Genomic DNA, 18,616 nt, shown 5'->3' with positions numbered 1-18,616 from the left:
TAGTCAGTTTCAGCTGTTTTAGTGTTAATGAAATTAACAACAGGTGCACTATAGCAGGGGTCCCCAACCCCCGGTCCGCGGGCCACTACCGGTCCGCAGCCATCTGACAGCCGGGCCGCGAGAGAACTGCCGGCAACGGCGACTCACTCAGACTTTTCAGAACGCTTGGCGGGCGGGGCTTTGCAGCGGTGCAGAGAGAGGAGAGAGACCGAGGTGAGAGAGTATTACAACAAAGTATTTTTATGGTCCCGACAGTTTCCCCATATGACATGAGTCTGTAGAAATCACGTTACTACGAAGTACATTCAACAGATGCTTTCATTACAACGAAGTGACCTTGAAATGCTTGAACAAATCATCCACAGAGCAGTTAGATCTGTGGTTGCAGCTCAGTTGTGCACATTTGCACAACGATCCCCAAACAGAAACATTGTAAAAAAATCTCTTTCTTCGAACTTTCCTCGTACTGTTTTTTTTTTTTTGCTGTTTTTGTTTTCTGTGGTTTTCATTGATTCCTTTTGCTTATTGCTTGTTAACATTTGAAAAACATCCATTGGAATTTAACTCATTGTCACCCTCCTATAGAAACGGCAGACACGAAAAAAAGATAGCAGTGTTAATGTTTGTGATGTGCAATCTGTTGGATTGGCAAATGTAAAGCATATGTCTTTGTTATATGCAAAAAAAGAAGAAAAATCTCAGATTGCAAACGTATGCGAACTGCTTAATAACTTTAATAATAATAGAAATGTTATGTAAATTGTGTATAAAACTGCCCCCCCCCCCCAACCAACCCCCCCGACCGTTCCGTGGAAAATTTTGCATCTAATAAAGTGGTCCTTGCTGTCAAAAAGGTTGGGGACCACTGCACTAGAGGGGCAACAATGAGACGACACCCAAACTGGTGGAGGCCACTGACATTTTTCTGTCCTCTTCTTTTCTGATTGTTTTTTCACTAGTTTTGGATTTGGCTACGGTCAGTGTCACTACTGGTAGCATGAGGCAATACCCGGACCCTACAGAGGCTGCACAGGTAGTCCAACTTCTCCAGGATGGCACATCAATATGTGACATTGCCGGAAAGTTTGCTGTGTCTCCCAGCACAGTCTCAAGGGCATGAAGGAGATTCCAGGAGACAAGCAGTTACTCTAGGAGAGCTGGACAGGGCCACAGAAGGTCCTTAACCCATCAGTAGGACCGGTACCTGCTTCTTTGGAACAGGATGAGCACTGCCAGAGCCCTACAAAATGACCTCCAGCAGGCCACTGGTATGAATGTCTCTGACCAAACAATCAGTAACAGACTTTATGAGGGTGGCCTGATGGCCTGACATCCTCTAGTGGGCCCTGTGCTCACTGCCCGGCACCATGGAGCTCAATTGGCATTTGCCATAGAATACCAGAATTGGCAGGTCCACTACTGGCACCCTGTGATTTTCACAGATGAGAGCAGATTCACCCTGAGCACATGTGACAGACGTGAAAGGGTCTGGAGAAGCCGTGGAGAACGTTATGCTGCCTGTAACATCGCTCAGCATGACCGGTTTGGTGGTGGGTCAGTGATGGTCTGGTGAGGCACATCCATGGAGGGACACACAGACCTCTACAGGCTAGACAGCGGCACCTTCACTGCTATTAGGTATCGGGATGAAATCCTTGGACCCATTGTCAGAACCTATGCTGGTGCAGTGGGTCCTGGGTTCCTCCTGGTGCACGACAATGCCCAGCCTCATGTGGCGAGAGTAAGCAGGCAGTTCCTGGAGGATGAAGGAATTGATACCATTGAATAGCCCCCACGCTCACCTGACCTCAATTCAATAGAACACCTCTGGGACATTATGCTTCGGTCCATCCGACGCTGCCAGGTTGCACCTCAGAAGCTCAGTGATGCCCGGGTCCAGATCTGGGAGGAGATCCCCCAGGACACCACCCGTCGTCTCATTAGGAGCATGCCCCGACATTGTCAGGCATGCATACAAGCATGTGGGGGCCATACAAACTACTGAGTACAATTTGGAGTTGCTGCAATGAAATTTTGGCAAAATGGACTAGCCTGCCGCATCATTCTTTCAATTTGATTTTCGTGGTGTCTTTGAATTCAGCCGTCTGTAGGTTGATAATTTTCATTTCCATCAAACGATGTGGCATCCTTTCGTTCATAACACATTACCCAGTCCATAGCAGTATAGATATCCAGCACGATTTTTTTTCCCATTCAGATCTGATGTGTTTTCAAAGTGTTCCTTTAATTTTTTGAGCAGTTTAGATAAAACCTGCCCGGAAAAATGGTCCAACATAATTCACCAATAGTGTCCAAAGCTGAAAGATCCTTATCCAAAATGACTTATAGCTGCTATTCCCAGTTAAAGGTGGCTCTATAGAATATTAAAATATGGAGATTGAATATGCATGCAATCGGCAAATGTTCTTTTTTTTCTCCTTAAAATTTTTTCTTAGATAAATCAATGTCGCTTTAAAAAATACTGAACAATTTTCAGCTTCAGTGCTTTGAAATAAGAAAATCAACAATAACCAAATTTTAATGTTGGATTAGTTACTCAGTAAAGGTCATTATTCAAACAACTGAATACTTTTGCCATTACAAATATTTGTGAAATTCACTAAAATGGAAAAATGAAGATAATCTTCTAATTGTCTTTCAATAAAAAACAAGCCAGTTTTTGTGTTCAAAATTGGCATATGAAAAGAGAATGACACAGCAAATATGTGCTGGCACATATCAATAGTAAGATATAAATCCCACATTACTGAGAGAGCCAGAGAGTGGTGACAGGATGTTAAGAAAGAAAGAAAGATAAAAAATAGACACCCCTCCCATTCCCAAAGGAGAATAGCAACCAGTAAGCAGCGTTGCTATTTTGTGCTCATATGCTGTCATGTTTTCCACTGGCAGAGGTCGAATATCAGGTTTACTCTTAGTACACGAGTCTTACATTAAAGAACCACTTGATAATAATCCAATAGTCAAAATAAGCAACAGCTACCCAATGCTGAAAAGTATGATATCCTACAGGTACGCATCTTGGTAAACCATGATTGCAGTTAGGTTCATTAGCCTTATACTGTACAAATTTGTTTCACAGACATCTTTAGATCAAGATTTCACCCTGGAGACAGCTTGGTACACAGCAAGATGCAAAAGCTGACACAGAAACAATTGAAAAGAAAGATAACTGCTGAACTGATTAAGAATAACAGTGACAATACGGATGCAACCAGCAAACTTCAACATAAAAAGCTACTTTTTCTTGTTAAGGTTGTGCATAATTTTTGGAAACTGGATGTTTCTGAAGTTTCCATATTAACTGGTTTCTTATCAGTCTGAAGAGCCATTTTTAGTACAGTATCTGTGGTGCAATTGTTCGCACGTTTGGATTTAACTGAATGGTTTATGATTCAAGACCTCTGAGGTAAACAAATACTTTATTGCCACAGTCCAACACTACCTTTCTGGTGCAAACACAGTATCACTTTGCAATGTTCTTAACATTTTAAGGATGAACAACATAAATTGTTCTATTAATGGTCTTCCTGCAAAACGTTTCAGTAGATTACAAGATTAGAATGGTATGACCACATTACTCCACAGATGGCTTATGTAAACTGGCTTGACTATCACGATGGTTGTTTATTATGTTTTATAATTTTGTTATTCTGGACTCATAACTCTTTTTCATATCTGCTATTTTAAAACTGTTTTTAATACATTCAAGCTCCACCTGGTTTGTAAGTGATGCATATGTTATATATGCTATGCATGTATTTATTTTCAACAATGTACTGTTCAATTGTTAAACTGTGTTTGTATACTGTAATCCTTGTACATCACTTTATGATGGTTCGTACCATTAAGGATTGATTCACTGACCAAATATGGTTTGGAATATTCTGAACAAATATACTTGTATACATTTCAGGCCAAACCAGTTCAACAATCATTTTCATAACAAATACATGATGTTAAATGGGCCAGTCAAACTGAGAAGCTGTGGGGCTGAAAATCGTGGCAGACATGGGTCATCTAAAAAACGGAACAAACTAGAGAAAATCTGCCTGAAAAAATGGCCCAACATCACTCCCCAGTAGTGTGCAAACCTGAACAGCAATTTTTGTTTTTATCTCTTTAAAACTGTTTCTAAGATAAATCAATGTTACATTAAAAAATACTGAATAATTGTGGTTTGCTGTCGCAATAGCTGACCCTGCGCTCTGACCCACAAACGTCATGTGGAAAGAGAATTTCCACTTGAGAATAACTAATGTATATCAAATCAAATAAAAGAAAAAAAAAAAAGAACACATGATGTTAAAACTTAAAAAAGTGGCATTTGTTGTGATTTTTCTTCTGCGTCTTTTTGATGATTTTTCGATTGCATATGTTTGTTTACTTTCACGTGGTTAAATCACTGGCTTTTTATGTATTGATTTGTTTCTTGTTTGTTTTATGCCTGTTAATTATTGACCATGTTTATGCTGTATAAAACAACAGCTCAAAATGTGGTACACACTTTTAACATACAACAGTGTAATGCCATTTTCAGCCATGATAAAAAGTATTGGGAAAATCACCTTTACTTCCAACCAAGATTGGTAACCCTGGAGAGGAATCAATTTCCACAGGACACATTCCTGCATGTACCTATACACCCTCATATCAGACCAATTTAAAATGTTACAATAACATGACATGTATATGCTTGAGAGCAACTTTCATATTTACATCAAATAATGTGATGTAACAGAACTAATTAAATTTATATGTATAATTGTATAATAAACTAACTTGAATTGGTATTCATTTCATCTTCAAACTACAGGTAAAATTCTGTTACAATAAACTGCCAGGGACCTAAACAATATTTAGTTGTAATGAAAATTTAATTGTAATAAGATTTTGTATTTGTCACTATAGTGCTTTCTTAAACTTGCGTCCAGGCGTTTGCAATCATCTGAATACCTTCTTTCACGTTAATTTTAATCTTCTCCTGTCTACAAGTTATGCTGATGAGAATTTTTCTCAGCATTTCCTTGCGAAAATACACTTTCAGGGTGCGAATGATACCCAAATCCAGTGGCTGAAGCACTGCTGTGCAATTGGGTGGGAGGAATTCAACGGGAACAGTATCTAAATATGGAAGCATGTTGTGGGCAGCACAGTTATCAATCAGAAGCCGAATCATCCTTTCTTTTTCTTCATATTGTAAGGTTTCTGAACTCTTTTGGGATCCATCCCCCCCCCCCCCCACCCAATGGGGTGACACGCCGAAGTGCGTCCCGAAGCACAATTGCCAAGTCTGTGTAAGATTGTTTGTCCGGTGCCAAGGCAGGGCAACAGCAGGCTCACAGCGGTGCAGTGAGGCGCCACAGAAGCAAATCCTAAAAGATCGTGGTCGCGCTATAAGTCCCTGTCTTACACCCCAAAACATGAGGCTGAGTCTCAGTACTTTAGCAAAACCAGCTTTTATTCAGCTTGAAACAGGAACAGCACGGTTATTTATTGTAGTATGATCTGCCACTCTCCTATACACAGACACAGCAGTCAGGCATTGGCCAGGTTAGTGGCCAAGTAATCCTGTTCCCTGCATTTACAATGTTCCTTGCATCACCCATCGAGATCTTTTCTGTTTGCTACGGTGGTGAGCTGAACCCGAGATTTTTCTTCTTTTTTTGCTCGGTCTTTCAAGAAAGTTGACAGTGTCGATGACGAAATTCCGAATTCACTGGCAACGTCTTTTTTCTTTTTGCCAGAATCGAGAGCCACAAAATTGTAAACTTTTTTTTTTTTCTAATATGAACTGTTATTGTTTTTCGTGCCTGTCATTTCTATAGGAGGGTGACAATGAGTTAAATTCCAATGGATGTTTTTCAAATGTTGATGAGCAATAAGCAAAAGGTATTGCTGAAAACCACCGAAAACAAAAACAGCAAAAAAAACAGTACGAGGAAAGTTCAAAGAAAGAAAACTCTGTGTATGATTCATTTAGACATTTCAAGGTCTTTTGGGCACTTCGTTGTAATGAAAGTAGCTGCTGAATGTATTTCATTGTAATGAGATTTCTATAGACTCATGTCATATGGGGAAACTGTCGGGACCATAAAAATACTTTGTTGTAATGAAAAGTTCATTGTAAAGATATTCATTGTAACGGAATTTTACCTGTATTATACTTCTTTAATCACTATGAGTGATCTATGGCTTGCATGTGGCAATATGCTGCTTTAATCAAATCATTTTAATCTCAAAATTATAGTAGACTTTCACATATTATTTGAACCCATTTCTTAAATTTCAGGTCATAATTTTCTTAAGCTTATCTCAGCAGCATCAGATGTAAGGCAGCAACAAACACGGGAGAGAACTGTAGTCTGTCTAGTTTATCTAAGGGCAAACTGTTGCACACAACCATAATCACATTTAGAGGGTTATTTTAGAGTTAACAATTAACCTACTTTACAAATCATTGGACTATGGGAAAAAACTGGAATACATGAAGAAATTGCATACAGCCATATAAAGAATGTACACTCTACTCATAGATAAGAAAATAGCTTGGGAAATTGAACCCTGCAAAGGTAAAAAAAAACAAACAAAAAAAAAAAAAACTAAAGAATTTGTACTTTTGACACTGATAAACCCTTCTTACTGTACAGCAATATTTCTAAATAAAACTTTATGTGCTATTCATATTTAAAACCTATGTTGCTTGTTAATCCTATAATGATTCTTATAATCAGATACATTTTGAAAGCAGTAAAAATACTTACTATATTCTGAGAAAACTCAATACATAAAAAGCTGATATGTAATTTCCCCAGTTTCAGAGGATTATTAGTTAAGGACTGAAAGACGTTAGTAAATACACCTTCACAACAAACTGTAGGCTTTTTCTATTACATTAACAATTCTGTCAATGTAGTACTCACCATCCAGGGACAACCAGTCCATCTGTGTACTGGGCAACACCATTGAGTTGCGTGCGCGATACTCAAATAACACAGATGCAGAGATTACTTGATTCTCCAAGGCCACCTGTAGTGCCACCAAACCTGCTTCATGTGCTGAAATAAAAACACAACAACCACTTGATTGGCTAAACTAATGAGAACAACTGCAAGGTAAAAGTCACTTTTCAAGTTTCTGTAGAAAATATTTGATTAGGAGAAGAAATATGAAAAATTCTAGTATTTTTATGATTAGTGTTGTTAAAATAAGAAAGAGTCATTACAAGATTATTAAAAATATCAGACTTTTTTTAAAACAACATGAGAAAGCAAATTACCTGAAAAAAGTATACAGTATATCCTTAATAGTGTCTAAAAGCATTACGTAACTTGAATTAGTCACATAACTTGGTTCCCATGATGTGGGGCAGTTTAAATAGTCATACTGAATACTTTACTGAATATACAGTACTGTGCAAAAGTTTTAGGCAGGTGTGAAAAAATGCTGTAAACAAAGAATGCTTTCAGAAATATAAATAATGATTGTTTATTGTTATCAATTTACAAAATGCAAAGTGAGCGAACAAAAGAAAAATCTAAATCAAATCAGTATTTGGTGTTACTACCTTTTGCCTTCAGATCAGCATCAATTCTTATAGGTACACTTGCACAAAGTCAGGGATTTTGTAGGATTATAGTCAGGTGTATGATCAGCCAATTCTACCAAACAGGTGCTAATGACCATCAATGTCACAAGTAAGTTGAAACACAGTCAGTAACTGAAACAGAAACAGCTCTGTAGGAGGCTTAAAACTGGGTGAGGAACAGCCAAACTCTGCTACCAAGGTGAGGTTGTGGAAAACAGTTTCATGTCATGGCAAGATTGAGCACAGCAACAAGACACAAGGTAGTTATACTGCATCAGCAAGGTCTCTTCCAGACAAAGATTTCAAAGCAGACTGGGGTTTCAAGATGTGCTGTTCAAGCTCTTTTGAAGAAGCACAAAGAAACGGGTAACGTTGAGGATTGTAGACGCAGTGGTCGGCCAAGGAAACTTAGTGCAGCAGATGAAAGACACATCAAGCTTATTACCCTTCAAAATCAGAAGATGTCCAGCAGTGCTATCAGCTCAGAACTGGCAGAAACCAGTGGGACCCAGGTACACCCATCTACTGTCCGGAGAAGTCTGGCCAGAAGTGGTCTTCATGGAAGAGTTGCAGCCAAAAAGCCATACCTCCGACGTGTAAACAAGGCCAAGCGACTCAAGTATGCACGAAAACATAGGAACTGGGGTGCAGAAAAATGGCAGCTGGTGCTCTGGACTGATGAGTCAAAATTTGAAATATTTGGCTGTAGCAGAAGGCAGTTTGTTCGTCGAAGGGCTGCAGAGCGGTACAATAATGAGTGTCTGCAGGCAACAGTGAAGCATGGTGGAGGTTCCTTGAACGTTTGGGGCTGCATTTCTGCAAATGGAGTTGGAGATTTGGTTAGGATTAATGGTGTGCTCAATGCTGAGAAATACAGGCAGACACTTATCCATCATGCAATACCATCAGGGAGGCGTATGATTGGCCCCAAATTTATTCTGCAGCAGGACAACGACCCCAAACATACAGCCAAAGTCATTAAGAACTATCTTCAGCATAAAGAAGAACAAGAAGTCCTGGAAGTGGTGGTATGGCCCCCACAGAGCCCTGATCTCAACATCATCGAGTCTGTCTGGGATTACATGAAGAGACAGAAGGATGTGAGGAAGCCTACATCCACAGAAGATCTGTGGTTAGTTCTCCAAGATGTTTGGAACAACCCACCAGCCGAGTTCCTTCAAAAACTGTGTGCAAGTATACCTATAAGAATTGATGCTGTTTTGAAGGCAAAGGGTGGTCACACCAAATATTGATTTGATTTAGATTTCTCTTTTGTTCATTCACTGCATTTTGTTGATTGATGAAAATAAATGATTAACACTTGATTGATAACAATAAACAATCATTACTTATATTTTTGAAAGCACTCTTTGTTTACAGCATTTTTTCACACCTGCCTAAAACTTTTGAACTACACGTTTTGAAGGTTGCTTAACTTGAATTCCATTACTTTGTTATATTTAAAATTAAAAATACACAATTGCACAAAATCAGGCACTAAACATCAACTTAGACTGATCTCTGTAATCAACATCTAATTTAAGTACTGTTATAATTACTAGATTCATAATTATTACTGATGAAGAGCTCCTTATGAACCTGTAATGAAAAAAGTTAGATTACTGAATGCTTGCATATGTGCTGAATACACATTGGCAATTGTAGCTTTTTACAAAATAATTTTTATCTGAATGTAGGGGTTTATATTGGCTTATTTTTTAACACAAATAGCTGAATCTAACAGTGCCTCTTACGCAGAAACTGCTTTCTGTGACTGCACTAAAAGAAGTGACCTTGTATTACCAAACTGAGAATGCCTATTACAGATGCTCTCAAATTCATATGGGCAAAATGAATTGTTGCTGAATTCCAGTTGGCTGAATGTCATTGAGAGCTTTGTACGAATTAGTTCCACAGTATGTTCTGCATCTGCAAACACTGTGCAATCAACTGAACAAAAGGGAGACTACTGTTTTCGGCACTGTGACTTTACACATTGCATTGCAACAAAAGCTAATTTAAACTGTGCTAACAATAATGTACTGATGAATGAAAATCATGTCAGGCCACTGATTTCTTTACTCTTCTACTTTGTCAAAGACAGACATGAGAATGTTTTGGCAAAGTGTTACTGCATTTGAAATGGAGAAGTAAGGATGCATTCCTGAGGTAATTAGGAAATAGCTTCTGCTTAAATTGCAGTTGTCCCTAACACCAGTTATTGAGCTAATTATCACTACAGACTTGAGCAAGAGTACACATACATTTTCTTTATTATAAATATTACTAATATGGTTGATTTCAAGCTTGTCTTATCATAAAATCATTATATTGCAAGATAGTTAATCTATAGACTGTATAAATATAATATGATTATAGTTTACACCATACAGTCAATTTTGATAAATGAATGCAGCAGTTGCAACAGTTTAAAGAGCAGCAAATAACATATATTTTCAGAATTTTCAAAACAACTAATATAGTTGATCCTACATAAATCATTCTCCTAAACAAGTGAATTAAATACTCAAATATATGGAAATTAACATGGAAGAGCATTCACGATATATAGTGATACAACATTCACCTGATCAACATATAACAGAATTTTAAAAAAGAAAAATTTGTAATTATTCATTTTCTGTTAAAATGAGAAGTGCCACTGCTACAAGCGCAAGATCAGAAAAGCAAAGAAAAATAAGGACCTATTACAATGTGCATCATACAGACCATTCTCACTTCTGAATGTGATGTTAAGACAAAGTTTTAGGCAGAAGGATTGAGAAAGTGCTTCCTTCAATAAAATCACAATACCAAATCGGATTTATTAAAGACAGACACTTAGCTTCCACTCTTTGACACCTGTTTAATGAGTACATTAAAGAGTCAGCTCAGGTTGGATGAGAGGCGAGATTGCATTGGTTTGGACATGTGCAGATGAGAGATGCTGGGTATATTGGGAAAAGGATGCTAGGCACGAGGAAAAGAAGAAGGCTTAAGAGAAGGTTTATGGATGTGGTGAGAGAGGACATGCCGGTGATGGGTGTAACAGAACAAGATGCAGAGGACAGAAAGATATGGAAGTAGATGATCCGCTGTAGCAACAGTGGACAGGAGCAACCGAAAGAAGAAGAAGAAGAATTTATTTTGGGGATTGTCTACCTTTTTGTGTAATTTTTATGTTTCTTTAGATTCATGGTAGTTTCATTATAAAGACATGCTGTTAGATTGATTAGCAACTCTAAATTACTCTATTAAGTACAATTCTGTGAATGTGTTTATAATGCTAAGATTTCTTGCAGCTTTAACTTTCATAAAATTAGATTTCAAAATGGACCAATAAATAATAAAATACATAAAAAAAGATTAATGCTGCAATAGGATTAAAATATCTTCTAAAGAAAACAAAGATTGGATAAAGCAGCTACAGTGAAGTATTTCATTAAAAAATATACTGACTGGAAAAATAAATTAGACAGTAAATGTACATGAGCAGTTTGTTTAGAAAAAGCAAAATGACAGAAGATAAAGGAAAAAGTAACCTTATTTCATATTTGAAAGGACAGTACGTACAATAGAAAATGTGTGTTGGGACTTTAAAAGACTTTAAAACACTTTGTTTCTTTATGAAACAAAGAATTCAATATCCATGAAAGCAAGTTCTCACTGTTGGGTACACTTGCTGTCAAGCCAAAATGCAATTTAAAAAAAAAATCACCATTCACCAATATGCCCATTCTTTACACAATATCCTTCCTACGTTCCTGTTAACATCAGAAAGTTTACACCGGTCAAATCCTGATAATGATTATGTTTTGCTGGCATGGACAAACATTCGTACAACATCATGTTAAACAGATTTTGTTTGAACAAAATGTAAATTTCAGTATAACAAACGTTTTTTGACCAAAAATGACCACCAAAGACAATAATGCAATGCAAAAAATACTTAATGTCATGCCTACACTTTCACCAAGTCTCACGAAACCTGCAACAGGCTGTCTTGTTCTTATAAGACCAAAAGAAAGTGACCGTCTGTTGCAAAGTTTCCTGTCTTGGGAAGTCTTGGTAAGACAGGAAGTGTCTTGGTGTGAGTATAGGCGAGAAATTATACACATAGCTGAATTCTGAGTCAGTGCTTAACCAAGTGTTTGAGTAGGTAAGCGTGTCGTGCTGATACTGTACTGTTTTGAGTTTCATGGTGCTTCTCAAAGTTTTCTTTGGGATAAACAAAAAAAAAGTGAGAAATGGCATCAGTTTATGCTGAAAGAAAAATTAACAATCCTGGAAAAAGTTCATTCTGGAATGCAGAAAAAATGACATGGCGAAAGCATTCTGAATGGCGCCTTCAATGCTGTCAACTATTCTGAAGGATCAAAAAAAATAGAAGACAAAGTTAAAGATCAGACATTAGGACCTGAACAAAAAATTGTATTTCGATCTAACATCTTATTTTCATTCTGTATTCATACCCGTATTTCTATAAAAACATTACATCTATCCGTTCAGTTTCATTATGGATTCATACCTGTATTTCTATTTTTAAAAAATTACATCTAATGACTCATTTTCATATAAAATATTTTTTGCAGTTTAAGAAGCGCTGATTTATTATACATGTATTGTCAAGCTTGAGTTGCAGAATTAGTTGCACAAGAGACAGTACGGTGAGTCCAGTTTGGATGTTAAATGTTCTAAACACTGTGTGACAAGCACATTGGGCTGGTGACGTTACAGCAGGCGACTTGATGGCGACCCTGGTCACAATAGTATATGTATTTCCTCATACTCGTTAAGATAAAATATTTTTATGGTCCCATGAATTTTGTTACAACTGGAATGCTACCTGTATAAGTTTTTAAAAATAGTTTCACTTTTAGCTTCAATTCACTTATAGCAGTTAAACTTTTGAAATTTGCAACAATAAATTTCCACTTTGATATTGCCTGTATATTAGCAAATAAAAGTTGTTACAAACTTTTATGTATGGTCTATAGAGATTACTGGCATAAACCACGAGAGTATTTCAATAAAAGCCACACTCATGCAAAGTCATAAATAACATAAATAATTTTTCCGTTTTGAATGGAATTGGGCTTGAATTACATAATATGTTTATGCTGAACCAATGGCAGCTGCTTTAAATTTTAAATACAACACAAAGTCAGTTTCTGCCAGGAAGTTCTTTGTAACTGAAACTGGCTGGGCTCTTGCCACCCCACATGCTTTTTCCACATAAAAAGACTGAATAAAAGTATCTCCCTTGCAAACTGATGCATCTGACCACACCACATCTAAGCTTTGTTTTTTTGGAGGCATGTCGCCTTTCTGCACATTGACAAACAGTGTATTTGAAAAGGTGTTATCCATTTGCTTTGCCAATAGCATGACTTCTGCCTGACACCGTGAAAAAAACTCCCCATTTCATTAATATAACATCTCTCACCAAACGGTAACATTATGTTGCAAACCTTATGCAATAGCCATTGCCAGCAGTGTGCTAGTTTACCCATCACTTCAAGACATCACCATCTAGGACTTAAAAACTGAGAGTCTGAAAAGGGTTAGTTTTCACAATAGAAAGAACTCACTTTCACTTTATTAATTTACTGCTATAAACAGTATCAACAAGTCAATTTCTAAAAACCTTCTAAGTTGACTGCATTTTAGTTTCTTTACTCAAATACACTTTGTTTTCTTTGTATTCTTTAATTGTTCAATACTAAATCTGTAGGATTACTTGAATGCATAGTATTAAAGTATGGAGTTTACACAAAAATTTAAAAATGACCAAATCTGTATTTTTCTAATTTTGTCAATTAACATTAAGGAAAAAAATGAAAATGATGTACAGTAGAAACAATTAAAATAGGTTAAGTATCATATTTATAACACCCAGACTGCAATGTTTATTACGGGATATGGTACTGATCTGAAAGATATGGCATGGCCTACTCTATATTATTGATATGGTATAAAAGTCAACCCAAAGCATATGATATCCAATGCTATAAAGTAGTTTGTAACTAAAACATAATCTGTATTTTGATTTGTTGAGTTCAACTTTAAAGTGGCTTTTACTATCGTGTCCTCTCAGACATATGAAGTCTCAAAAATCCGCAAGACTAAGATGTGAATAACAGGGTAATCTAAAAAAAAGATCAGAAAGAACAATTTGACCTTGAGAGTGCTGACGTATTGCACTTCTATCAGTTTAATACCTTATGGAACACCATCTACAATAAGTAAACATGGATTAACAAAAAGCTGAAATGTAAACCGGTGTTCTTTAAAATGTATTTTACGTCATACTCAGCATAAAATAGCAGAGCTATATGGTGTTATAGATAAAAGGGCAGTGAATCTGAATTAGCATAAGCCGCCTTATGTTTCAGGAGGAACATTGTGGTTTTCGTCCTGGTCGTGGAACAGTGGACCAGCTCTACACCCTTAGCAGGGTCCTGAAGGGTGCATGGGAGTTTGCCCAACCAGTCTACATGTGTTTTGTGGACTTGGAAAAGGCGTTTGACCCTGTCCCTCGGGAAATCCTGTGGGGGGTACTCCGAGAGTATGGGGTACCGGATCCCGTGATAAGGGCTGTTCGGTCCCTGTACGATCGGTGTCAGATCTTGGTACGCATTACCGGCAGTAAGTCGAACCCAATTCCACTGAGAGTTGGACTCCGTCAGGGCTGCCCTTTGTCACCGATTCTGTTCAGAACTTTTATGAACAGAATTTCTAGGCGCAGCCAGGGCGTTGAGGGGGTCCGGTTTGGTGGACTCAGGATTGGGTCACTGCTTTTTGCAGATGACGTTGTCCTGTTTGCTTCATCAGGCCGTGATCCTCAGGTCTCTCTGGATCGGTTCGCAGCTGAGTGTGAAGCGACTGGGATGGGAATCAGCACCTCCAAATCCGAGACCATGGTCCTCAGCCAAAAAAGGGTGGAATGCCCTCTCAGGGTTAGGCGCTAAATCCTGCCCCAAGTGGAGGAGTTCAAGTATGTCGGGATCTTGTTCATGAGTGAGGGAAGAATAGAGCGGGAGATCAACAGGCGGATCGGTGTGGCATCCGCAGTGATGCGGGCTCTGCATCGGTCTGTCATGGTGAAAAAGGAGCTGAGCCGCAAGGCAAAGCTCTCAATTTACCAGTCGATCTACGTTCCTACCCTCACCTATGGTCACGAGCTATGGGTAGTGGCCGAAAGAACGAGATTGCGAATAGAAGCGGCTGAAATGAGTTTCCTCCGCAGGGTGTCTGGGCTCTCCCTTAAAGATAGGGTGAGAAGCTCAGTCATCCGGGAGGGGCTCAGAGTAGAGCCGCTGCTCCTCCGCATCGAGAGGAGTCAGATGAGGTGGCTCAGGCATCTGATCAGGATGCCTCCAGGATGCCTCCCTGGTGAGGTGTTCTGGGCACGTCTAACCGGGAGGAATCCCCAGGGAAGACCCAGGACACGCTGGAGGGACTATGTCTCTCGGCTGGCCTGGGAACACCTTGGGATTCTCCCGGAAGAGCTAGAAGAAGTGGCCGGGGAGAGGGAAGTCTGGGCATCTCTGCTCAAGCTGCTGCCCCCGCGACCTGATCTCGGATAGTAGAAGAGGATGGATGGATGGATGGATGGATAAGCCGCCTTAATCTGGGGTGTTCATAAAAAATGTAACAAATTACTTTATGAGGTAGAAGTACATAGTAAACAAGAATGGTTGTACCGAATATTTGAAATATTAAAATATGTGCTTTAATTTAAATGTTTAAAGTCTAAATACTCTTGATTATTACAGAAATGTATGTGTAATTTTTTCATCCTCTGATAGAAGTCCATAGAGGACTAGATCCCCACTAAAAAATCTAAAATTATATTCATAGTCACTGGCCTTGAAACAGTCTAAAATGATGCCCCACATGTTTCTTTGTCATTTTTAACCTTCTGGCAGTGGCTCTTAGAAGGCTAGGACCACAGGAAAAGAATCAAATATCAATAATATTATATTAATACTCAGCATCCTCGAAATAGCATAAAACTACACTCCACATTCCTATACTAACAATCCCAATTATTTCAAAGTTTTGTGAAAAGGACCCCTGGGGCCGGTTGATGTGGTATGCACAACTTCAAGTCCTTTGCATTATTTTTGCTGAAGACAACTATAAGTTTACTTTTTATAATAAGGTTTTAATTTCCTGCACAAAACTACGAGACAACCCTAAAAAGTTTTGACATTGTGCATTACTACATATCAAGATCAATTAAACAGTTGATCAAACAGGTCAGGAGGCACAAAAAAAACCCTGTGATTTCAAGATGTTCAGAAGTAAGATCTATGAACACAAAATTCCACCAGTCCCAACATTTGAATATGTATTGTAGTGCTTATGAGCTGATAAAAAATTAGCAGTATGTTGAAAAGTGCACTTTTCCTCCTGCAATATGCATCTCACTATCACATTTAAACCAGCTCCCTTTAGCTACTATTATTCCCACAAAGAAATTGCTGTCTTAATTTATCTGTGGAAAGATGCTATAATATAATCTCTATTTTAATATTAAATGTATCACAGTATTTGTTGCTTATCTAATAAAATAGCTACAGAAAGAATCCTACACGTGAATTTTGAATCTCCCCAAAGTTACTTTTTTATTTTTCCAAAAAAATAGCTTGATATTCTCTTACCTAAAAGGACAGTGAAGCATTTGATTTTTTCCCACAAGGTACTTCACTAATAAAAGAAATGTGTCTTTGTGATCTTACTGAGTAACTAATTTAAAAAATGGTAGTCACTTTTTTGCAGATGAGTCCAAGAGATGAAAGCGAAAGTACAGTTTTAACAGACAGTAGTAGACCATTCATTAAAGCATAGTATTTTCTTGTTTCTTAGATGAAACATTTATATCTAGAACTTTGTTCCCAGTCAGCTGGAAACCAAAATTAGGTTTTATTTCAAGACATGAATGTGTGTATGTAGCATTAAATAGCTTTAAAACTAAACTAGTGGCAGGGAGCAAGAAATAAATAATTATATTGTTATTTCTGGTATAAACGTCTACAGCACATAGCACCCTAGCTTTAAAGTCATAAGCCCTAAAATCTCAGGCACAGTATTTCTTGACACAGTATGCTGGAACATTCAGTCCTGCCCAGAATACTGTTTGGTTGTGAACCTGTAGTGAGGATACAGTTCAGAGTTGCAGGGAGCTAGAGCATATCCTGAAAGAAACTAGATTTGGAAGGTGCACCAGTCATTTGTACAGCACACTATTAAACACATGTGGTCAATTTAGAACTGTGAATAAATCAAAACTGTGTGCCATTGTAGAGGTAGAAGAATTTAAGAGGCACAAAATACACAAAAGCAGAAAGAGAATGTGCAAATTTTACACAAAGAGTAACCAATTGTGGGATCTGATTCCTGGAAACTGCTTTTTAATTTAATATATAATGTTTTCATATTGTTTATTTTCACGTTACATTTAACAACAGAGGCACAGCTTAAACATGTAAAACTTGCCTGGGGACATAACTGAAAAATGGTGGACCTCTTTGGCAGTTTTCAAACATAAATGGTGGCGGTTTTAATGGAGAATATAAAATGGAGCTAAAACAAAAACATGAAGGGACATGTGTTTCTCTTTTTAATTTGAAAACAAATATAAGCATGTCAGTCCATTTGCAGAGTGTTTTTAAAGATATATACAGTATATAAGGGTACATTTGTGGGTCACAAATCACCCTGTTCCAGAGCATAATGTCAGCACTACTGAATAGTGTTACACATAGTGAGATGATTTATCAAGTCAGAATTAGGATCCCAGTTTGCGTATATACTACATTTATTCCTGTACACTGAATACATTTTTTTTGTAGTTCCACAATGTTATTACTTTTTGATAGCACTTACTATGAAAGGTTACCTATAAAATAAACTGGTTGACTGGTCTTTCTAGTATCCATTCCATTCAATTTGAATATAAAGCAATACATAGTGGATCAATTTCAAGAAAGGCATACCTGGGCAATAACATCGAAGCACACCTGACTGAATCAGGGATGCAGGGACAGTGATCTGATCAAAGATACAAGAGTAAAGATCACTGCCATCAATCCAGGGACCTGTAATTAGCACTTTTACTCCTCCCTGCAAAACACAAACAATGCATATATCAAAGCAGGCACTGCAGTATGAACCAGACATTCTCAAAGCTTAAGAAAACAGGATTATAACTAATACATTCAAAAGAAAATGAACCCACCCACAAAATAAGCAGAAAAGTAAACTATGTAGCAAATATATTGTATATTGCAAAAAAGAAAAAACAAAACAATTAAAATAAATCAGTGATGTAGTTAATATGCAAATAATTCTGCATTGTATTATGTACTCTATTTTAGCACAGCATTTAAGAATGATCATGAGTCTGACAATACTATCCTTTGCTTTCTATTGTGTTTTTGGTCAGACCTCTGTTACAGTAGTCATACCTTTACCAAGCCCATTGTTTTGTACCTGCATTAAAAGTGGTGCAATTACACTTGTTTCAGGAAGCAAGGCAACACAGTTTATTTCAATAGCAATAAGCATTGAACCAATATATAGAGACCAAAAAAAAAGATAAATAACAAAGCATGAAGACTGCATTACTGATATTTTACAAAATAAACTCTCATCCATTTACTCTGAATTCTTATAAATCTCAAGGATTTATAAGGTGTCAAGGATTTGATAGGCTCCGTATTTCAATATATTTGTAAAATATATATTGTACACAATTCCTGGGTTTAGTAGAAAAGCTAGAAAATCAACTCTTTCTTGTTTAGCAACACACATTTCTGTGATTTTCTTTTTGTTAAATTTATAAAAATATACTTTTATTTTGGAAAAATATTACTACATTACTAAACAAAAGGTAATATGCTTCTATTTGTGCACTGCACATATTTACAAGATTGTTTGTATATTTATAGATTTACAGTGTATAAGTTCAAATGCCTGGCTGGATGGATGCCCTCTTTT

At 37.4% G+C, this 18,616-nt stretch overlaps 1 protein-coding gene across 6 annotated transcripts in view; it reads right to left on the bottom strand.

Annotated features, from left to right (window-relative positions):
• The window catches only part of camta2 (calmodulin binding transcription activator 2), a 284,292-nt gene that overhangs the window by 72,444 nt on the left and 193,232 nt on the right, over window positions 1-18,616 (bottom strand). For all 6 annotated transcript variants that reach the window (XM_028798155.2, XM_051924050.1, XM_051924051.1 and 3 more), the window contains exons 10-11: window positions 17,614-17,740; window positions 6,945-7,079 (exon numbers count right to left, since the gene is read on the bottom strand). In XM_028798155.2, the coding sequence (XP_028653988.1) occupies window positions 6,945-7,079; window positions 17,614-17,740 (262 nt within the window). The remainder of the gene's footprint in view (window positions 1-6,944; window positions 7,080-17,613; window positions 17,741-18,616) is intronic.

This window comes from Erpetoichthys calabaricus, chromosome 3 (genome assembly GCF_900747795.2).
Source record: "Erpetoichthys calabaricus chromosome 3, fErpCal1.3, whole genome shotgun sequence".
NCBI lineage: Eukaryota > Metazoa > Chordata > Cladistia > Polypteriformes > Polypteridae > Erpetoichthys > Erpetoichthys calabaricus.
This window is presented reverse-complemented; position numbering and strand designations above follow the sequence as displayed.